The sequence below is a fragment of the Zonotrichia albicollis genome, chromosome 12, assembly GCF_047830755.1.
Source record: "Zonotrichia albicollis isolate bZonAlb1 chromosome 12, bZonAlb1.hap1, whole genome shotgun sequence".
Lineage (NCBI taxonomy): Eukaryota > Metazoa > Chordata > Aves > Passeriformes > Passerellidae > Zonotrichia > Zonotrichia albicollis.
The window spans coordinates 2,956,007-2,979,671 of NC_133830.1; the positions used below are offsets into that span (position 1 = coordinate 2,956,007).

At 41.6% G+C, this 23,665-nt stretch overlaps 1 protein-coding gene across 2 annotated transcripts in view; it reads left to right on the plus strand.

Moving 5' to 3' along the window:
- Positions 1-23,665, plus strand: part of CNTN3 (contactin 3) — a 101,646-nt gene that overhangs the window by 18,088 nt on the left and 59,893 nt on the right. For both annotated transcript variants that reach the window (XM_074550338.1, XM_074550337.1), the window contains exon 2: positions 7,200-7,338. In XM_074550338.1, the coding sequence (XP_074406439.1) occupies positions 7,278-7,338 (61 nt within the window). In that variant the 5' untranslated portion in view covers positions 7,200-7,277. The remainder of the gene's footprint in view (positions 1-7,199; positions 7,339-23,665) is intronic.

Sequence of the window (23,665 nt, forward strand, 5' to 3'; positions counted from 1 at the left end):
GTGCCAGGATTGATGGAGCTGAAATCTCTCCACAGGTGCTGCAGAGTGAAAACCTCTGGCAGGATGTGAAGAGGCTGATGGGCTTAAAACAGAGCAGGATTCCTAAGGACTTTAGGATAAATATCGCTCCTTAATTTATTTTTTTTTCCTTGCTGCTGTGCTGCTTTTGTTGAGGTGAATAACCTGCTGTGGTCAGAGCTGAGCTGAAGGTGTTTCAGTGATTAGTGGCATGGCAGAGCTGCAGCAGGGAGCTCAGCAAGGCCTGCTGTGTGTGCAGGCGCTGGGCTGTCGTGAGGAATCAGAGATAAAAGCAGAAATGCTCTGTGGCACTGGCTGTGGGCAGAGGGGCCGTTCAATCACTGCAAATGTTCTTTGCTGCTCTGGGAGAAGGAGGGACTGGAATCAGTTCCAGGGCCAGGGAAAGGGTTCTGCAGAGCAGAGCCACCTGTGTGAGCTGGGTTCCAGGCAGCTTTGGATCAAGGGCAGAGGATGGATGGGCTGGGGAGGCCTCAGAGCCCGTAATTGCAGCCTGACAGGAGAAGCTGTAATAAAACTCTCCACGGAACAGTCGCTGCTTTTTCCACATGAAGCTGTTGTAAATTAATTTCGTATAAAATGATGCTTTTAACTAGGCCTCTGCTGATGGCACGCTGGAGAGAGCTCTAACCCTGCTCGGTGCTCGGGAGTGGAGGAGTTTCTGTGGAAGTTCCTGGCTGGTTTTGTGCCTGCAGCTTGGTCAGGGGGGTTTGGCTGCTGCCAAACAGGGACAGCAGGCTGGGGAACAGCCGGGGCTCCCTAATGAGCGCTGCTGCCCTGCAACTGGGAGCTAATGAGACCCCACAGGAGCTGCAGCAATCCCGTTTTTCCTTGGAGCACCATTTTAAACTTATCTTACTTATTTAAACTTAAATTTTTCTCAGGAGCATGGCACAGCATTGCTCAGTAGGTTTTGTCACTCTGTTCTTTATCTTGCTGCTGTGGCTTTTAACTGGTCAGTCCTTTTTTATTTACAGCTTTGCAGGTGTAGTGGGTGTGTTTGTGTTTCTTTCAGAAGCTGCTGCCACTGCTGCCTCTGTGCTGGCCAATATTGCCTCTGTGTTTTGTTTTCCAAAGCCTTTGCAATCTCTTCCATGAATTTACTCTCATATCTTACTCTCTAGATCTGCCTGGTGAATGATAGCAAATTGAATTAACTCTTTCCCTCAACTCACAAAAAATCCCTTCTAAATTCTTAAACTGGCACCATCTCTGCTTCAGTGCAACAAATGACAGATACCAGTTTGATTTTTGTAAATAATTAGTGGTCAGCTGTGCCATTGGACAATCCAGCCTTGCCTGGGTATTTGCAGATACCTTTAGTAGCACTTTTGAGTTGGATTCATCTCAACACAGATCCAAATGAACTGGGCTGTGTTGGTATCAAAGCAAAATCTGGGCATTCCCTGATATTAGAGAAAGATCAGCTTGATAAATCAGGCCCAAGTGGAGAATTACCACAGGGGTTCAGTACTCTTTCCTTTGGGTTTTCCAACAGCCTGTGACTGTAGCATTTTTCTAATTATTTTTTATATTTTCATCATGTTATTTTCCTCATGGCACTGGTGCTTGGATGGGGGCAGTGGGAGGCAGAGGTTGGACTCAGTGATGAGGAAATTCCCAGCTCAGCTGTTCCCCCATGGAAACCTGGTGGGTTGGGTCACTTCCACAACTGCTGATTTCATTCTGAGGGTAATCAGAAATGAGAAATAAATAAAATGGGCTGCTTGAGCTTCTTGTGGGGCGTTCAGCACCTCATCTTTTCGTGCTGTGCTGTGGAGATGGCTCCAGCATTAACTGGAGGGTAAATCTCAGATTTTACCCAGATGAGGCCCTGGCGCAGCTGGGCTGCCCCTGGATCCCTGGAATGTTGGGCCAGGTTGGGCTTGGAGCACCCTGAGATAGTGGAAGGTGTCCCTGCCATGGCAAGGTGGGAATGAAATGATCTTTAAGCTCCTTTCCAACCCAAATAATTCCATGATTTTATGAGATTTTAATAATTCCCTACCTTAGCTAAGGTCTGCTGACCTCTAGTGTCAGGACATCACTTGATTTTCCGTGCTGGGCTTTGTGATCAATACAGAAAAATAATAATAATAAAGTTTTGGGTCTCCACAGCTCTCCTGCGTGCCAGGAATTTCTGATTAATTCAGACTCGATGACTCTACAAATTCCTCCTGCTCAAACTCCAAGTTTAAAATGAACTTGCCAGCCAGCTCTGACAAGTTCCAGTTCTATATATAGAGAAATAAAAATTCCACCTTTAGGGAACTACTTTTTTTTAATGTTTGACTCTGTATAGTAAAATTTAAGGTCACTGAGTAAAATTATTGACTCTTGAACCTTTCCCAAACTTTTTATTTTTTTCAGACATCCTTGTGCATCACTTGCCATATTATATGATCTGAAAGTTCAAAGGTCTGGAAGGTTAATTTTAAATGGAAAAAAATGAAGCTGAATTTTTTTCTATGTGTATGTGCTCCCATCCTACTTTATTTGTTTGGCTGGCAGTTTGTTTGGGTATTTTTTTTCTTCTGGAAAACTGGGTGTTTCCATCAAGAAAATGGTTGGAGCAACTCATGAGAATTGACTTTTTCTCTGAAAGTTGAAGAAATTAATAATAAAGAAAGGTCATCTGTTAATTTTTCCTGGTTTTCCTGATTTTTGCTTTTTTACTGCCTTGAAATAACTTGGGCTTCTAAGAACAGAGCACTACCTAATAATAGGAAGCTTTCTGACTTAAAAATAAAGTTTTATTTCCTTTTGCATATTCTGTGGCTATTACTTTGTTTCTTTACAGTCTTTTCCAACCACATCAGGTGCTGTTTGCCTTTATTCTTCCTGCCCCTTACATACAAAGTGCTGAATTTGGGGGAGCCAGTTTAAATCTTATTTCCAAAACTCCCCAGATTTCCAAAACTCCCCAGATAATGATGTGGCTCTGCCCCTCTGCTTCTGTAAAGGGGAACATAAAATGACCTTAATATTAAGAATAATTTTATAACAATTGATAATTTATTATTGTTAGTAATATTTTTATATGGATATTTTACAAATTAAATTTTGATGTAATGTTAAAATGGGGCATTTTGAACTGGAAATCCAGAGGCAAGGGGCTGAACCTGAGGAGCAGCTGGGGCTGTGGAGGAGCTGTGAAGGTGACAGAGATGCTCAGTGTTGTCCTTGGACTCTGGATCCCTTCATTGGCAGTGGATTTCTTTGATGCAGGCTATTTCCATGTCAGAAATAATTGGAATATCTATATTACCAAAAGCAATCACTGCAGCCTTCCTAGTACAATATGTGCGGAATTTAACATTTTCATTTTTAGATCATCGGGGTAAGAAATAAAAGGTTCCAGTGAGGCTGAGCTGCTGTGGTGCTCAGAATTTGATTTTTTTTTTTTTTCCTTTTTTGAGGAATGTCCAAGGCAGAATCTCTCTGCAGTGCCAGCATTGACCAAGGCTCTGTGAACACTGATCCCACTGACTTGGCCAGGGGCAGCTCTGCTTTGCAGCCCTTCATGTTCCCTCTGCAGACAAAAAACTCCTTTGGTTCCTTTTCTTGAGAGGAGAGCAATGAGCTGGGGAGGAACTTGAATAACTTCACGCTTTGGGTGTACATCTGGGTTTGCATCTTTGTAAAGAACAGATAGTATTGGTGCATTTATCTGGCTTAGAGCTGGAAATCTGAGCACTCCTAAGTGGGGTGCGTTTAGAATGAAGCAGTGCTATTCAGGAATAGATCCTAGATTAGCAAAACCTCACAGAACACAGGGAAAATGAAGTGTTTAAAGTAATTTAAGTCTTACAGTGTTGGCTGGTAGCTACTATTCTCTCTTTAGATATTAAAATTTATTAAAATACAATGCAGCCAGAGGTTGAAATGTATTTTTATGATTTTATACCCACATGCAAAGCTTTCAATTTTTTTTTTTTTAGCTTCTACCAAAGCAGTTTTTTCCTGGCCTGAAATGGATCTATCATGTTCTGCTTTGCCCAGAGCACTTAGAGAACAAAACCAAATTAATTTGGCTTCTTCATTTTTATTTTTCCCTTGCAAGACTGCAAGAAAGCTGAGACACAGGAGTGACCCACTTTAATATTGATGCTCTCTCTGCTCTGGGCAGCTGTGGAATTCCTGGGTTCCAGGGGCTGGGATGGTGATGATGTTATTCATGGATAACATTCCCTTGGGAAGGCTCTGTGGGTACCCCTTGGAAACACAGGGTGGGGAATGGCCAACTCCAAGTTTACAACTTCCACAAGAGGTTTTTTATGTTGTTTGATTTGTTTTTTGTTGTTTCAGTTTGCCCTTTTTTTGGTGGGGTTTTGTGTTGTTTTGGTTCTGTTAGTTTGGGATTTTTTTTTTGCGGGTTTGCTTTGCTAAGGAAAGCAAAAAGCAGAACCAAAAACCAAAGAGAAAAGGAGAAAAGGAAAGCCTTGAGCTGCAGATCTGCCACAGAGCGGGTTTCTTTGTGACCTCACGTTTTGTTTGGCTGAAAGAAAAGTTTGGACAGTGCTCTGAGGCACAGGGTGTGTGCTGTGCAGGGCTAAGGGGTGGATTTAGGATCTTTGGGTGTCGGATCTCAGGATCTCAGTCCTGAGGTGCCGAGCCACCGAGACCACCCTTGGGGAGCTCGGGAGTCCTGGAATGTTCCAGAAGTGTCTGGTGGCTGGACTTTGATCCTACACGGGAGACGACACCTGTATGAGGATAGGAGGGTTTCACCGGGGTGAATGGTGAAGGGATTGGTTAGTTAGAGAGTGAGACACAGGGTTTAGGATTTCTGTACAGGGGGGTTTAGAGAAGTAAGATGGAGGAATTGGGGCGTGTCCTGTCCTTCTTCTTCTTCTTCTCCTCCATCTTCTGTGGTGATGGTGGCACTTTGGGATTGGTAATTACTAAAAGTACACTGGGCAATAAGGGTGAAAGGTATTGGGGAAAAATGATAAATATTGTACACGTAACCATGGGTATAAAGATAGGTGACTGCCCGGAGGGGAGGGGAGTGTGCTCATGGCTGGCTGCTGAGCAGAGCTCTGTCGGGCCGAGAGAAAATCTTTTAGATGAACAATTAATAAACACCGAGACCGAGAAAAGAACTGAAGCCTCTTCTCATCCTTTGGAACGCGGGCTGCCCCAAGGCCACCCCGGACCTTTCCAGGCCATCCAAACAGCTGAAAACCGGTCATTTGGGGGTCCCATCCAACCCAGGATATTCTGTGAAGAACTAACTTTTTGCCAGAACACTGTTCTGAGGTTTTTGCCATGCGAAATGCACAGAATTTATTGTACTCCCATTGCTCCTTATGGAAACCAGTGACATTTTAGTTGTGTGTCACCAACATTTTCCATCTGAGACCTGTGAGAACCTGGCTGGGCCTCCTCAGATGGTACCCAGGAGTGCCCTGGGGTGGGATATTCCCATTTGAGCTGCCTGGGAATTGCTGCTGTGAGCCTTCCTTTGTGCCTGCTTTGCTGGGGGATCAATACCTGGTATTTGATAGAGATAGGAGGGTTTGGATTTGCTTATTTTGTGGTTTAGAAGCACGTGGGAGAAATGAGAGAGCAAGAACTTCAACACTGGATGGAGGATGGCACTGCCAGCTCTGTGTGGATCCAGGGATGGCAGGATGAGGAAAAAATACTCTCCTTGTTGAGGCATTCACATTGTCTGGAAAAATCCCATCACCCAGGGTTTTTTTTCTGGGAAGCTGAGAAGCCTCAGAGAAAAAGGAATACAGTAATTATTTGATTTGCTTCTGCTGTGTTTTGCTGCTTTGGAATGTGTTTGGAGATTGTTTACCCACAGGGGATTGTTTCATTGGTTTTTGCTGTGAATTATTTTGACTCAATGAGCAATCGGGGCCAAGCTGTGTCAGGGCTCTGGAAAGAGTCACTAGTTTCATTATTATCTTTTTAACATTCAGTAAGTATCCTTTCTGTATTCTTTAGTATAGCTTAATATAGTATTCTTTAATATATTATAGTACCATAAAATAATAAATTATAGTATCATAAAATAATAAACTAGCCTTCTGAGAACATGGAGTCAGATTCATCATTCCTTCCTGCCACGAGGGTCCACACAAATACAATACCTTGTGGCAAAGGATGATGTGTTTTGGAGGAGAGAAAATTCTCCTGGCTAATCACAGGCTGGGGATGTATGAGAGAGGACCCTCTGAATTTCTTTTCTGGGGAGCTTAGCTACAAATTCAAACACTTGTTCTACAGCAATATTAATCCCTTAATTCTAATTAAAAAAAAAAAAAACAAAAAAAAAATGTAGTTCACATGGAAACGTTAATTTCAGGCAGCTCAGATTTGGCTCCTCAGAGTTGACAGTTGCTTTCTTGACCTTAATATGGCCATGCAGTGATCTGTAGGCTGATTCCAGAATCATTGAGCCTGGGCTGTGTCCTGCCTCTCTCCCCTTCCTCTGAAGGAAAAGGATGCTGTGGAAGTGACATCCAGAAAATACATGGGTCAGAGTTGCCCTGCATCTAAAGAAAAATTATTGTAAAGCTACTCTAGGAAAAAATACAAGTGGAATAATGTCATAGGTTGGTAAGGCTGGGCACAGGGTTTGTCATCTGGCCAGTGACAGAGGTAGAAATTGCAGTAAATTGGTTCATTGCACCTGGTGCAGGAGTCCAAAGAGGAATTAAAAAATAAAAAAGCCTCCACTGAGCGCCTCACACTCCAGTACATCAGAAAAGGGATGGGTTGGACATGGCTTTAATTAAATCAGTCCCAGGTTTGTGTTGCTGCCAGCCTGGCTGGCACAAGGCAAGTGCAGCACAAGCTGCTCCTCCCAGATGTGTTCAGTGCTGAACTGTGCATGTTTGCACCTCATCTACTCCCTTCCTTTAAATCCACTGTGTCTCACAGATAAATCAGTGCTGGAGCTTGGGGAAACTGCAAAATCAACTTTGCTGTCAGCTCCGCTCCTGCTGGAGAATAAAACTTCCAGCACCTCATGTACATGAAAAAATGTGAAATACGGATGCACCCTTCTGTTGGGGGATTAAGGCCTGGAAAAAAGAAGAATATTAAAGGATATGTCAACTTGGTATTTATTTAAAAGTGCATTTTTAAGGAAGCTGGTTCTTAAGGATCACCAAAGGATTCAATTTTATGTCTGTTTTTTTTAACAGGTTAAACCTTGCCACCTGAGAGACTCAAACACACATTCCTGTGAGACAGCCAGAATTACTGAATCCAGGAGACTGAAGATGCTGCTGCTGCTGCTGTGGGAGCAGCTGTTCCTGGTGTCATTTGTTGGCTGCCTTGCAGGTAACAACCATCTCTAATTTCTCTCTTAGAGCTGTGCATGAGTTCCCAGATTCAAGGTTTCAGCTGCACTTGAGGAGGAGAACCCAGAGGCTTTGAAATGCACAAGTTATGTAGAGTTTAGAAACCAAGCATGCAATACACATGTTAAATAATGGAAAATATTAAAAGGGAGTGAATGAAAAGGGCCTTTGCCAGGTAGGGATGTGCTTTCCAAGCAGGCAGAAGATGCTGGGATGCACTGAGGATGCTGTTGGTAGATGTGCTGATGGAAGAGCTGCAATGTGTGTTTGTCTTTAACTGGACACTGCAGATTCTTGCTGAGGCTGATTGCTGCCGCTTTTCCCAAAACCCTGCTTTGGAAAGGGCTTTATTCCTGAGGAGCAGCCCTGGGTTGTTGCTGAGCTGCTGAATTGGTGCAGAGATTGGCCTTTTTTGCTGTGCTAGACAACTCTGGGAGTTTGGAGCTGGTTCTGCTGCTGAGCTCTCCTCTCTGCTGCTGCTGAGGTCTCCTCTGTGCTCTCACACCAGCCCTGCAGAGTCATTTTCCTTTCCCCTCGGAGCTCAGTGCTCACTCCCAGCAGCACAGGGCTCACTGTGATGATCTCTCTGCTCCTCTCTCCTGCTCCAGCCTCCCCTGTGATGCTCAGGGGTGTGAGGGGAGAGGAGCAGCTCCTCTCCTGTCCTCAGGGCTTGGCTCTGCTGAATTCTGTGCCCTCTGGCTTTGCCAGGCCTGCCAGGAGCAGAGCCCAAATGCCCCTGTGCATCCTCTTGAGGATGGGCAGCACAGCTCTGGGAGCAGGGCAGTGCCTGCACTTCGTGGAGAATGAAAATCGAGTGGTTTATCCCCAGGGCCTGCTGTGGATAGATGAATTTGCTTTCCAAGAACTCCAGGGAAATGCTGTGGCTGCCCTGGGCTATCCCTGGCTGGAATCTCCTCCTGATCCTGTGCTGTGCCAGCCTCCCCTTCCCATCCCCTTCCCATCCCCTTCCCATCCCCTTCCCATCCCCTTCCCATCCCCTTCCCATCCCCTTCCCATCCCCTTCCCATCCCCTTCCCATCCCCTTCCCATCCCCTTCCCATCCCCTTCCCATCCCCTTCCCATCCCCTTCCCATCCCCTTCCCATCCCCTTCCCATCCCCTTCCCATCCCCTTCCATCCCTTGTGTGTGCTCAGGAGGGCTGGGGTCCTGCCCACAGCTCCAGGGTAGATGGATTATCTTCTCATGGAGGCTCAGAGGGCCAGGATTTGTTTTTGACTTAGGACTTTAAAGAAGGGGAAGTGACATTGTTAAAGCAGTGTCCATCCTCCCACCCCTCTGTGCACCTATTTCAGGTGACTCCCTGTGACGTTGCCAAATGTCAGTGTAGTGGCCATGGGGAGATGGTAAATTGGAGAGCCATCTAGAAGTCAAGTGAAAAGCTGATTTTCCTGTTCCCAGAAGCCAGCTGGCACGCTTGGGAGCCTGGAGCACCCATCAAGGATGCACATCCCAGATTTAATGTTGGATTGGTGTCACTGGGGAGGTTCTGTGGAGTCCCTGTCAGCACCGGCAGAGACAGGAGTTGAGCCAGATGCAATTCAAGGAAAACTGAGCATTTCCAGCTGCCTGGCCCATCTCAAAACTCTGCAGAAGGGCTCAGTCCTCACATAAAAACCTGTTATTTGGGCATGTGTTCATGCTAACATCACCTGTGTGCTTCAGTTGCATGAATCTCTTCAGTGGACCTAAAATCCACTTGGGAGTCCTGGAGCTGAATTGATTTCAAAACAGATTTTCATAAGAGCACAATGTAAATGTGGAAACAAGTTGTCAAACAGTTTGGAGAATTTTGTTTTAAGCTCTTATTAAGACAGATCAGCAGGTATTCTGTCTGCCCATAGAAAACCATTTTTCTTTTGCTCTGCCTATAAGCAAAAAGACAGTTCTTGAAAGAGCTGTGTGCAGTTCAGTGTTATGAAATAACATCACAGCTGCAGAAAAGGAGATGATGCTGATCTTGGCTTATGAACCCTGACATTGTCTGCCTTTGCAGATAATGTATTTCAAACTATGCCCCTTATTGCAGTGTCCTGTATTGAATTGCTTTTCCTTTATCTGTTGTGAATCTTCATAGTTCATCAAAGAGGAGAATGTGAGAGGATCTAATGAAAAAAAACCACCAGTGGCCCTTGGGTTTTTGTTTATTAAAGTATGATTATATCTGTATGACTAATGATCCCATGGGGGTTTTTTTGTCCATTTACCTTGGGGAGCAAAAAGGAGATTCCTGAGTATTAAAAAAAATACATATATATATATATATATATATATATATATATGTATGTATGTATATATATGTGTATATATATATATATGTATGTATGTATATATATGTATATATGTATATATATGTGGGGTTTCCAAATGTCTGCCTTGTTAGAAGCATTCAAAACACAAATTTTAGCATTATTATGTTTAAATTACTCTGAAGACTAAATTCAAAGATAAAAATGAGTAAAGCATGCAGACCAACATCAGCAATGAAAGTGCCAAACTAAGCTGTGCTAAGTCATGATTTAATTTCAGGTGTAACTTCCTGCAACTTGTGATTCTTGTAGGGCTTTCACCCCTCCTGAAAGTGCTGATTGCACTTGGTCCTTTGGGGAGCTGGGGTAGAATTCCTGTCTGGAATATGTGAGAAGGAATTTGATGAGCAGTTTGATGCCTTTGTGAACCCACATCTCATGAGTGTGTAAAAACCTCCCTGCAGTTTGTGAGGCAGCTGCATTTTCTGCATTTTCTGACCTCTTTTGTGCATTTTTGGCTGCATTTTCCTGTTCCTGGAGAGCAGGAGAAGGCACCAAGGGCAGTGTTTGGGCTGCTCCAGCCCTGCAGAGCACAGGCTCTGCTTTCTTCCCTCCCTCGCTGTGCTCTGCTGTTCTCTCTGCTCAAACCAGCTGCTCTCCTCCCCAGGAATGGATGTTCCTGAATCTGCTGAGGTTTAACAGAAAAACAACTTCTGAAGGGTGGTTGAAGGGGAAGGAAAGCTGTGAATAAAAAGAGAGTTCAAAGAAACGAAACAAGGAGGACTCTGTGTGTAAATGCATAAATTTTTTCTCCTTCAGGAGATGAAGGGGCACATTTCAAACACCGTGGCCAGGGTGAGGCTGGAGACGCCACTTGGATTAACTTTCTCTCCTGAAATTCTGACTCCTTGCCGTCACAAACTGTGTGTCCTAACACTGGCTTTGCTGCACTTTATTTACATAGAGAAAAACAAAAATAATTATTAATTTTTTTCCAAATTTTTTTGGCAAAAACCAGCCAAACAAAACTACAAACAAAAACCCCAGCCAGTGCTCTACTGTAATATATAGAAATTATTTAGACATCGAAGCCTAGTTCCTCTTCTGTCACTTTATACTAAAATTTGCCAATAGGGAGATTTTTCTTCTGATTCCTTATTCAGCAGTTCATTTGAGTTAAAAACTAGATCATATTCTGTGTATTTCTTTATGTCAATTCAGGTATTTTTATCGCTTTCATTTTCATATTTTTCATTTTGTTTTCTCAGTCTAATACAGAAATAAACTGTTAAACCCTCAGGCACAGCAATGTCATGTATCAGATTCACAGTTCTCTTTTTGAGTATCAAGTTTAGGAGACTTATGAAATTGGAAGTCATGATTCTTTATTTCCCAAAGAGCATGGAAAGAAACCTTCTGTGTTCTTACTGCTCTGATGTTGGGATTAAATCATGCCACAAGGAGAGCAGAAATATGCCCTTCAGATTTAGTCTTTGCTGGGGAGTTTCTTTATGGGTAAAAGTCCATTTGTAAGGAAAAAAAAAACAAATAACATCATTTACTACTCTTGTTCAAATTCAGTTTTCATTAAGAGTTACAGCCTTCAGCCAGAGCCAGCCTGGCTTTTGATGCATAATTCTTTTGCATATTAATAGTAATCTCCTTTTTGTGCGTTATACATGCCCAGCCATCATGTTCAAGTGCAGCTATGCCAGTGGTGACTGTCAGAATTGTTTAGCTGGGATGGCTTGTGCAGCACCACCAGCATTCCTTGCACTGCCAGAAAGTTTGGGTTCAGTTAGTTACAAAGTGAGAAACTGGCCTTGAGAGTTCTGCTTTTATCTGAAGTGTTTGGGGAGCAAAAAGGTGATCAGTGACCATTATTTATTTTTATTTATATATATAAATATATATATTATATTTATAATTTTGTATGTCTGTATGTATGTATATATTCAAAATGTTCAAAATTTCAAAACACACACACTTTAGAATTATTATTTTTAGATTACTCTGAAGAGCAACTTCAAAGATAAAAATGAGTAAAATATGCAGAGCAACATGAAGAGTGAAAGCGCCAAACGAAGCTGTGCTGAAGTTACAGATTAATTCCAGGTGTAATTTCCTGCAGTTTTTCATTCGTGCAGGCTTTCACCTCTTGCTGTGGCCCAGGGTAAATCTCCCCTTCCTCTGCAGCTCCTTTATTCCTCCTGTAGCCTTGGGCACTCATGGATGGGGTGACCACATTTAATCCATTCACTTGGAATTAGGAGAGCTGAAAAAAGAGACTCCTTCATGAGGATCTGTGTTTTCTGGTCAGCTGAATATAAACTTGAAGCTGGATATAAATTTAAGTTCAAAGACCTTTGTTGGCGTCCCAGCCTTTCTCCAAGTTCATGGATTTCCAGGAATCTTGGTTTGCACGGTGGGTGTGCTCTCACCAGTTGCATATTGAATTCCACAAGTGCAGGAAATGCTGTTATATTCAAATTATTTTTGAAGAGAGGCCTTTAATGGCTTTTGAAGAGTGTCCTTGGTCTCTGCTTTGTCTTCCCAGCTGAGGGAAGCCTCCTCTTGAAGAGCAGCTGCAGATACTGTCTAACCTTAAAGCTGAATCCTCACCTTCACACAATTAATGCCTCATTTTAATGTGCCAAATGCTGCCTTTATCTTCATTAATTAAGCTCATTGCAGATTTGATGGCATTTGAATGGAGGAATTTCGGCTAGTGGCAATTCTGATTTTCACATGAATTACCAAGAAGGAATTTCCAAGCGGTTTATCCTGCAATAAAATTCTGTTACTGCAAATATTACTGAGCATGAAGGCTGCACATTTGTACTTCTGCAGTTCCTCTGCCTACTGCAGTTTGAAGTGCAGTACAATAGAGCAAATAATTCCAATATATTTATTGTAAAAGGTTGTGGAGCTTGGCACACTGAATAGTAATCCCTCCTGGAATACCAGGGATGTTTGGGCACATTGAAAGTAATCCCTACTGGAATACTTACTTCAATCCACAAATAAATATTGATTTAACAAGAATTGTGGTAAATCCCAGTGCTTTAGGTCTTCTGTTTGCTGAATTTTTTGGTAGATAGATCATAGCCTGGTGTTTTGTTTATGGCTACTTATTTGCTGTGTGACTTGAGCATTTTTTTGCCCAGACTCCTTGGAAAAAGTGACTTTTGAAGATTCCCAGCTTGCCTGCCTTGTGACAGGGACAGCACAGGAGCCTCTCCATGGGTGTTTTTGGGTTTTTGTATGAAAAACACAGTCAAAGTTTCAGAAATGAGGTCCTGAAAGTTGTTGGAAGACTCTTTGCTTCCATCCATTCCACCCCTTCACTTGGGAAGCTCAGGACACCGTGGAGTTAAAAAAATCAGATTAAAGAGGCTGAGGCTGACAGTTGAAAAACAGGGGAGGTACCGTAGGTTGGAATCTAAAGCTGAATAATTTGGCAGATGTTCAGCAAAACAGCAGAACTGAGAATAATTCAGTTTGTGTTTAAAAAAAGCTCTTCAGTAGAAACTGTTCTGATTTTTCATGTTGTTCTTAATGATGATGTTCAAAATGAATGCTTTAGGTTTTTAATTTTTTGGTGATTTTAAATATGTGGCTGCCAGTGCCTTGGACAAAAGCTTTATTTGTGCCATAATTAACCTCTCAGTTCTTTGTGTAATAACAAATGTGTTAATAGTAGCCTTTAGCTCCTCCAATACAGGATGTACATATCAGCAGTGAGATTCCAGGGATCAGTATTTATCAGGGATTAAAACACAATTTACACACTGTTTTGTCAGTAACAAAATAACCCAACATTGTAGAGTCTAAAGCTTAACCTCAACCATATTTACTAAACGTGTTTGAAAACCTAAGCGAATAAAAAAAGCTCATTTATATTCCTGTCTGATTAGCACAATCAGAACTTATTGATGCTAAAACGAGCCAAATTTCCATAACTATAAACAGAATATTAAAATACAGTTGACTAGCAGAGCATGGTGCCTTTCCCCTCCTTGGGTGGAACATGGAGTTACGACTTTCTTGGTGACTTTTTAGGGATCTTTCAAGAAAATCAAAGGCATTTCAAAGCCAGGCCTTTGGGCAGGGAAGCAGAACTCTTTCCAGGCGAGTTTTGCTGCTGTGGAATAGAAAGCAGAAGGTGAAGTGTAGGTAAATGTGTTTGTGCTTGGCTGTCATTAATTTCTGCATAGTTGGGGGTCAGGTGTTCAGGTGCACTTGAATGCAGAAACCTTTTTTTGAAGAAGCCACTACAAGTATTTGTAGTATTTTACTCAGTGGATGGGGCCAGAAAACCTTAGTGAAGAGGGGGAGGTACAGAGTGACTTTGAGCAGTGATGTAAATCAAGGAATTCCATACTGAAACCAACTGGGTCTGTAAAATGAGAATGACAGAATGGTGTGGGTTGGAAGAGACCTTAAAGAAGATCCAGTTCCACCTCATTTCACAGGCAGGAACACAGAAACATGGAATAACAGCACGATAAAGGAGTTTTGAGGAGAGCTGGGTTTGGTTGTGATGGCTGTGAGCTCGTGCAGGTGACTCAGGTTTCCATTTAAATTGCCAGGAACAAGCCCAGTGACACTTTGGAAGTTCCTGTGTCTGGGTGAAGAGTTCCAAAGCTGAGACTTGCCACATTATCCTAAATACACATCAGGATTGGTTTCTGTCTCTGAAGTGTCATTTTGTTGAAAAGTACCATGTGAGGAGCGAGCATCACTTTTATTCAGCAGACACAGCAGAGTGTGTCAGGATCCTGTTTGAAATAATCAGAAAATTTTGCTTTTCCAGTGCTGCCACTCCACCCTCACAGGCTGTGAGCTGCAGAATCACACCTTGCACCTGCTTTGCAAAATTATTTGGGGCAACTCGAGGTGCTCTGCATACAGCAAGGACTGCGAAGAGAAGTGTGGCATTCCCTTGCCTTTGGCGGTTGTTGTGCAATGAGAACTTAAAAATGGTTTAAACCTGAATTAAAAATAGCTTCATTTGCATAGTCAAGGGTAATTAGTGTGTATTTTATCCTCCTACAGTCTGAAAGCACTAAAAATCCTCAGGTAGTTGGATGTTTGATTCAGTGAAGGATTCTCCTGTAGCTCAGGGTGGCACATAAAGATCTCACTGTTGGTAAACACCCGAGTGCAAATTTGGGTACTGGAGTTGATGGGCATAGCTTGGGATAGATAAAAGCCAAAAAGTGTTCCTCTTCCTAAGCTCTGCTGCATGTCCAGGAAAAGTTTGTATCTTGATTAGTCCACATTATTTCCAGGCTTTATGTTGCCAGAGATCATCCCCTGGTAGAGAGTTTATGAATTGGGCATTTTAAGGTTTCATCCCATTTCTCATGTTTAAGGTTTGCTGTGTAGGGAGATGCCATGGCCCTGGATTTATTGAGTCAGGGCAGCTCTGGGGGTGTGCAGTGGAAGGAAAGACATTTTCTCTATGCTCTTCAGAATGAGAAGAGACATTTATCCTGTATCAACAACCTGAAAACGGCACAGATTCATTCCGTGTTTTGTGCTGGCTGGGAGATGATTCCAGCAAGCACTGATAAGAGAGTGTTTTCTGAGATAAACTGCTGACAGTAATGGTGCCTTGGCTTTTTGGGCAGGGGCTGTGTGACAGTTCTTTCTGCCTTCAGACTTCACAAGAATTGCCTTTGATTGCTGCTGTAGCAAAACCCTAAATCTGAATTTGCTTGCTAGCCTTTGTAAAACTTTATTGCAGACCACAGACTGTAGTTAAAAGTGAGACAACTACATGGCTGACTCTATTTTTTTATGCATAATTTATATATAAAATCTAAAGATTCATCTCCAATTTCCCATCTACATCCACAGCATTGCTGCAGAGCGGACATATTTCAGCTTTTGCAAGAGTTTGCCTCATGAGTGACAGCAGTGAGCAACATTGGGAAATATTACTTCTAATTCATTTTTTAAAGTTTTTTGAATCTTAACGTGAAATATTGTATTCTGTAAAGAGATTCTGAGGAGAAAATGAAATTACATAAAAGCAAAGAGGAAATGAGGGAGAAAAAGCAGTTGTTTCAGATCATAACCTCATTGGTGGGGGTGACAGTTTCAATTCCATCTGAGTTCTCTCCAGTTCTCATCCTTTTTATGTAGGATTAAGTAACAGTTTTTGTCTTCTTATTCCCATAGCAACCTTATCTCTCTTTATTTTTTTGATGTAAATCTGCTTGTCTCTTGCTATCTTTCAAAGCTTGTGCATGAATAGCTTGTGAAGGAGAGGAGCGTGGCAAGGAGAGAGCAGAGACTTTCTGGCACAGAAAATAAGAGAATATTTTGGAGCAGAAAAGAGAGAGCTTAAAAAACACTTTTTTTCCTTGCAAGGCTGTTTAGTACATCGTTTTCCCATGTAGTTTTTTTCATGAAGGCTAAAGTTTTGGTGATGTTTTAGGATGTTGTGTGAGCTTAACTCTAACAGTTTAGGCCAGCCAGAAATATAGATTTAATGCTCTGTAGCATTAAGTTTCTATAACTTGGGAAAAGTGCAGAGGTAAATCTTGCCTTGCCATGGTTTTGCTCCACATGGGATCTCTTAGGAACAGGAGCCTTTTGAAATGCTGGCTTCATTTCTATAAGAAATATTTATAAATGACCAAAAATTGTGGCATTTCCTGCACAGCTCCCCTCACCTGGTAAGGCTTTAAATCAAAAATACTTTAATTATTTTGTGTGTGTGCTTGGTTTCTTTGTTTAAGAAAAGTAGTGATGTTCCTTAGGATTTTTGCATTGCAGGACTGTTCTTAAAACTCTGAAATATGGATTATTTGGGAAAACAGATCTTATATTCACTAAAAAATCAAAGCAAATCCTTGCTAAGGAAAGTATTTCAGCCCTTGATTTGTTTGTCAGAATTACCCTAATGGGGTCTTGTTAGCCCATTTAACATGCTCCTGATAATATCAAGATAATAGTTAAAAATGTTTACATTACATTAATACCCCATTAAGGGCCTGATCTGAAGCCCATTGAAGTTAACAGGAACGTTCAGTAGGCACTGAATGCTTTGATCTCTCATCTGTACTTTTTGCAAGTTAGAAAAAAAAATCAAACATGGAAATTGTTCCAGTCAACAGAAACACGGCTGTGCTGTGCCCTACCCCACCCTTCGTGGCTCATAAAGCGATTGGTTTGGAGCCTTCTCAAACTGAAATAAAGATTTACAATATCAATTTGGAACGTGTTTGACAGCACCAGGCTGTGATGTAGAAAAAAGGGTGTTGTTAAAAGGGCTTGGATGAGGAGCTGAAATAAGGGAAGGCTTGGCTGGGTGGGTGAATTTGACTTTATTTAGTAGATGTAGGGTTTGTTTTTCTTTTTTTTTTTTTTAATTTTATTTTGAGGTGTGGAGCGCCCTGGCATGGTTTTAGACAACATTACATTATTTAAAGAACACCTTCAGTAAGATAGAGCAGATGTCCTTTGCTTTTGAGGTCACTTGGAAGATGTGCAGAGGGGAATTTGGGGATGTGGTTTAGTGGGACTTGGCAGTGCTGGAGACTCGAAACTCTTGGAGATCTTTCCCAGCCTAAATGAGGCTGTCATCTATAACAAGCACAGATCTTGTGATCTGCAGAATTACTCTGACATTCAGTGAATTTATAAGAAATACACAGCAAAGTTTGGCTGAATTAACCCCTGGCTGCAGCCCAATAAATGTGGACAGATTGCAAATAACAATTTCAGTGCCTTCACTGGGTATCACCTTGCTTTAAAGATACTTTTTCAGAGCTCCAGCTTGCTGCCAGCTTGTGTATTTTGCTTTCTGATGTTCATTACAAAGCCAAGTAGGCATCTTAAAACTGAAGCAGTGGAAGTTAGAGAGCTGCTCCTGTTACAGTGCATTGCTGGTGTCTCTGTTCTGGTATTGATTATGTATTTATGTCTTGTTTTTCATCCACTGTGGCACTGAGCAGTTACAGAGAGCCCAGGCTGGGACTTGTGGGGAGTCTCATTTAATAACCAAGGAAATTCTCTGTACTTATGAGAAGAGATGCAGTACCTGATTTTATTTTCCTGTTATTGCTTCTCTCAGCCCTGTGCAGCGATACGTCTTCTCTCTTTTTTTATGGAGCTGTATTTTTTCAGCCCATGACTTTTTATTCAATTGTAGTTAAGGATATATTTCTGAGGATTACATCACCCTGCAAGGAGCAGTGTGGCTTGGGCTGGGGATCAGGCTGCACATGGAGCATCTGCCACAGAACAATTCTGCTCAAAAAACCACCAAAAAGATTTGAGGTCTCCCTGTCTTTTGGGGGTTTTCTCTTTACTTGCATGTCTCAATCTATTAAACTCTCCTCAGCAGCACTGGGACTGTATTTATGTCTCTAAATGGAGTAGCAGAACTCAGCTATTTCTCAGGAGTTGTTTTTTTTTATTCCACTCCTGCAGCCTCTGTTGTTGGATGGTGTGATGCTGAATTTATTAATCTATGCTGTTGCTTGCTCAGGTGCAATCCTGTTCGGCCACATTTATTCACCCACTGAAGGATGTGCACATTGGTCCATCATGGCATATTAAAGGTTTGCCTCCTCCTGCCACAGCTGTCATCTCTTTGACCCCTCAGTAAACTAACAGTCTTCCACATAATTTTGCTTTCATTCGAGTGTAATGCCATTACTGTGGAGGCAGACAGAATGCAATTCTCTAAAGATCTTGTCTCATTCCCTTCTCTTCCAGGGAGGTTAATGTGCTCAGATGATCCCTGCCTTTTCTTTTTGCTCTCTTGCTGCAAGAAGTGCAAAAAAAAATAGTGTTCCTGGATAATCTGTTTGGGCTGGCTTTTGGGGGGTGTTGCAGGCTGGGAAGATGAACTCACCAGCTGGGTAGAAGCTTTCTTTACCACTTGTATTTCAAATGCCTTCATTTGTTCTCCTAGCACTTTTTATTTCTACTGCTTTTTACAAAAATGTTGTACAGATGTTTTCCTGAAATGGAAGTAACTGAGTCAAAACCTCTTTACCCAGAGCAAGCTAAGCCAGGTTGAAATATTAATGATGTGTGGGAATCACTTCAGTCTGAACTTGCAGCAGTGTTTTGTCCACAGCCATTTGTCATTTACAAGTGGCACCTATTACAGCGACTTTAGACGGTTACTGTGGTGAGAGAAGGATGAGAATCTTGTTTCTTGATCAGAAGGCTGATTTATTGATATAAGATATATAATACATTATAACTATACTAAAAGGAAGAAAAAGAGAGGTTACAGAGAGTAGCTATGCTAAGAATAGAATAGAAAGAATGAATAACAAAGTTCTTTGCCCAGGGAATCTGTCCCTGAGCTGCTCCTGTGATTGGCCTTTAATGGTACACATGGAAGATGAGCCAATCACAGGGACACCTGCTACATTTCACAACAGCTGATAACAATTTGTTTACATTCTTCTTCTGGGGCCCTTTGCTTCCCAGAAGAAGGAGAAATCCCAAAGAAAGGATTTTTATGAAGAAATGTCTGCGACAGGCACCACTGCAGAAAAGCCCCAGCCTGCAGGGAATGTCTGCAGGGGCAGTGCTGGGGTCACAGGGATTCCTGATTTTGGGAATGAGAGCTGGGAGGGGATGGCCAGAAAGGAATCCTAATCCTGTCCCTGGGTGCAGGTTCCCTGGATGAACTCACTGTCATTGTCACAGCTAAGGACTTGGAATGGCATTGATTGCCCCTACTGTACACACTGCTATTTTACCCACTAATTAAGTTAAACAATCAAACGGGGCAGTGATTTGTTGGGTGTAGGGGCTGGGTCTGCCCTGCCACAGCCTCCCATCTGCTGGCTGAACTCTTGAGTGTGATTTGCCAGAGGCTTCCCTGGGTATCAGATGGGAGTATGAGTGTGTGATATGATGCTTTTGATTTTTAATAATCTGATCTTAACAGTGGTAGTTTGCATTTTCTTATCAGTTGTTAAAACACCTTTGCATTCAGCTGGTTTTGAACCTCTGATTTCTTACCACATCTCTCTTCCTGATTTTATTTCAGATTCTTTTCAGAAGAATTTTTATGCTGCTTTAGTTAGCGAAATGTAGGATTTTTCTCCTTAGTATTTCATAACTTCAGCTCTTAATAACACATGCTGCTCTAACTCACTCTTTCATCTTTTTCTGTATCTCTTTTTTGCTTCCATTTAAAAGAAACTTTAGCACCTCTTTAAGCCAATTGCATCTTGTCCATCACTTATTTTTCTCCTGTCTTTCCTGACGAACATTCAGTGGAATTACTGTTTTATTTCTTCAGGAAACCTCTTTGCCTTATAATGAATGAGTGGGGGAGGAAGAAAAAAATCAGCTTATCTTGTGAATGCCGGTCTGAGCTTTATAACTGAAGTTGTGAGATCTGAGCATCCTTGCAGAGTGTGGTGTGGGATTGGTTTGTCCCATCCCGGAGTGTGGAGAGGCTGGCAGAGGGCTGGGAGCCTGGCACATGGGCACGGGGAGCTCCGGGTGTGCCATCAGTCTGTCTCTGCACAAGGTGACCCAGGAGCTCCAGGCACTGAGTTCTCACCATTTTGTGTAATGAATTTAATTTATTCCAAGTCACGCTTGCAAGGGTCTCCTGCTCTTGCTCCAGACTCTGCAGGTCCCAGTTCAGCCTGATCCTTGGAACAGAAAGCTCAGATGCAGTTTTGTTATCTCTTTACCCTTTGTTTAATTGTGTAACGATTATCGTTCATAAAGCAAAACCTGGGATTTGTTATCTGCCTGGGGATTGCACTGATTGGGTTTTCAACGTGCCTCTGCCACATCTGGGTCAGAGCAATGATTAATATTGAAAGAGAGCTTTTGTAAGCAGGCTGAAGCTCTAGCACATGTCCTGAAAGGGCTGCTGGGATTTTAGAGAGGGGCACAAGTGGATGTGTGGCCGAGCAAGGGGAATTTGGGCTTGATGACAAGCAGGTGGAATTCGTCACCCTGCTTGGGCTGATCAGCCTGGGCTTGTCACTGGCAGGAGCAGAGGGATGAAAGGTGGTGCTCACAGTGTATGATATATATTATATTAAAAGAAAATTATATATTAAAACTATACTAAAGAATAGAAGAAAGGATTTCATCAGAAGGCTTGAAGGGAATACAAAGGAATGAATAATAAAATCTTGTGACTGACCAGAGTCTGAGCCAGCTGGGCTGTGATTGGCCATGAATTAAAAACATCCACATGAGACCAATCCCAGATGCACCTGTTGCATTCCACAGCAGCAGATAACCATTGTTTACATTTTGTTCCTGAGGCCTCCCGGCTTCTCAGGAGAAAATCCTGGCAAAAGAGTTTTTCAGAAAATACGAACACCGTGACACTGGTGTGAGCCACAGTGCTGGAATGTCACCGGTGGGGCTGCTGCTTTGTGCCTCTGCCAACGTTTGTGGTCTTAGGCAACCTTAATTCTGGCATTTTCCACCTCCAAATAATTGAGTTTGCAGCCTCAGTGCGTTCTTTTAATTTTATTAGGGACTAGAGAGTAATAAGTTTGCACAATGCTGAATTAGGTTATGCAGTGGTTTTCTTCTGCTTTTCATTAAATAATTAATTAACAGCTCGTGCTTGTGCACAGGCTGGAGATGTGACTTTGTTGGGAAACTTCATTGTTTGGCTTTCATCTTCAGCACTGGAGAAATGATTTTGCCTCATGGACTCTTCCATGGTCTGCCTTCTGGAGATAAAATTCTAATTTTCATTTTTGCATTTTTTGTGAACCTGGCAAATTAGTATTGTTTTAAACATCTCCACTGTCCACACCACAGTAACGTGGGGCTTCTTTCAATTTTTCTGCCTTATCTGCCACAGAAAATACCTGTTTTGCTTGTCAGCTGCAAATGACATCAGGGTAAGAAATGCCTTTCCCTGCACTCCTGTCCCTGAAGTCTGTAAGCAAATAACTCCTTGTGTCTGCTTTAGCCACATTTTTGCAACTGTGAAGGAACTGAACAAAATCTCTTCTGCTTTGCTTTGATGTGCTCCTGAACATCCATTAAGCTACAACCTCAGTGTTGCTGTATGGTGCTGGGATAGAAATAGATCATTTTTCTTATCTCTGCTGTCCTTCTGAGCCTGTTAATGTAGTCTAATCCCAGTGAGATTCAGAGGCAGAAATGTTTGCAGCAGTTTTGCAGAACCCGTTCTGTGCTGTGCTGACACCTTGGTGCTCGCTCAGGTCCTGCTGGGCTGGAGAGGGGTCCAGGGCAGAGCACATCCTGCCCCTGATGCAGAAATGGTGGCTTTGAACTTCACAGGAGCCATTCATGTCGCTCCCAAATGCTGCGTTCAGGATACTGAGTCTGAGGTGCTTTATTTGCCAAATGTGGAAATTCGCCCACCCTTCCTTCAAATTGTGATGTGAATAGTTAATAAGTGAAATAACTGTTCTTCCTATGAGCCAGGCAAATGTGCTCTGAAAACATATTACTTTTATTTCTGCCTCTTTTTCATCTTCAGTAATAGAATTAAAAGTTTAAATTTCTCCTAAATTCCTCTGTAAATATTATTTTTGTTACGGTGTGAGTCAGTCCTTGCACCTTATCCTCTCTACAGCTTACTTTGAGTGGGTTATTGAATTCAGTTATGTAGAAATAGTCACCTTCTCCAGGTCCCCTTGTATTCCTTTTATTAAAGAGTTGAGGCATAACATACCTGAGGTTGAGAACTAGTAAAGAGGAGAATTATTAAAATAAATACAAAAAAAACAAAAGTCCATTAACATGTATTAATGTCCAGTGTTTAACATATCCAGTTAAAAATACTGAACAGCAGCTGGACCTGGAAATGAACCCCAGAACAGAAAATGGCACAGGTGATTCTGGCAGGGTGAGTAATGGGTAAAGGGTGGGTCTCCTATTCTTGGTTTATTATTTCACTGTTATGAAATAATTATAATTACACTGTTATTTATCAATAGTAATAATATATAAATACATTATATAATAATATAATACATATATTATATAATATATATAATATATAATATATAACATATAATATATAATATATATTGTATAGTATATTATATATTATATGATATATATATATATAATATACTATATATCATATAATATATATATATTATATAATATATATAATAATATAATATATAATATATAATATATATAATATAATATTATATATTATATTATATAATTATATATTATATAATTATTAATATATATTATATAATATAATATATATTATATTATATTATATTATATTATATTATATTATATTATATTATATTATATTAATTTATATCTAATATAAATTAAATAATATGATTCCACTGTTGATAGATGGGGAGATGATGTGTTTCATTGCACATACAGCAAAATATTTCACGTTATTTTTTGCTCAGCCCAGGTAGGGCCCCACATTTGGATGAGCACACAGCTGTCAGGAATGGCTGTGAACGTGGGGTTTTTCTGCTGACTCAGGTTGGTGGTTTGGAGGTGTGGAGAGCAGCCAGGGTGGGACACCTGTGGGCAGGACATTTCTCCATCTGCTCTGTCTGTTCTTTGTCACTGTCACATCTGGGCTGGCCCCTGTCAAAGCTGGGGTCTGTGCCAGCTGCTCCATACCTTGGAGACAGATCCTGCTTCTCCAGGAATCCTTTCTGATGATATTTTTTAATACTCAGAGCAGAATCTGTGCATTTCTCTGTGTGGAAGGTTCCATCTCTGGAAACGTGAAGGACTGAAGTCAGTGACAGTAAAAAAAAAAACCAACAAATCCCACTGTCGTCAGCATGTTCCCAGTGCTTTAAAACCGTGCTGTTGTAGGATGGTTTTCATTGATTTATTTATTGAGGAAAGGCTTTTTGGGAACATTGCTGCATATTTAATAAATAAACAAACCTTCAGATAATTAGAGCTAGATCTGGCAGGGCTTTAGCCATCTGTTTGATTATTAAAATGTGAATAGCCTGGTGTTCTTGAGCGCTAAACCTGCTTTGTGCTTACGTGGTCTGGTGCTCACTGACTGCCAGGATGTTCTTAGGGCTTGTTTTG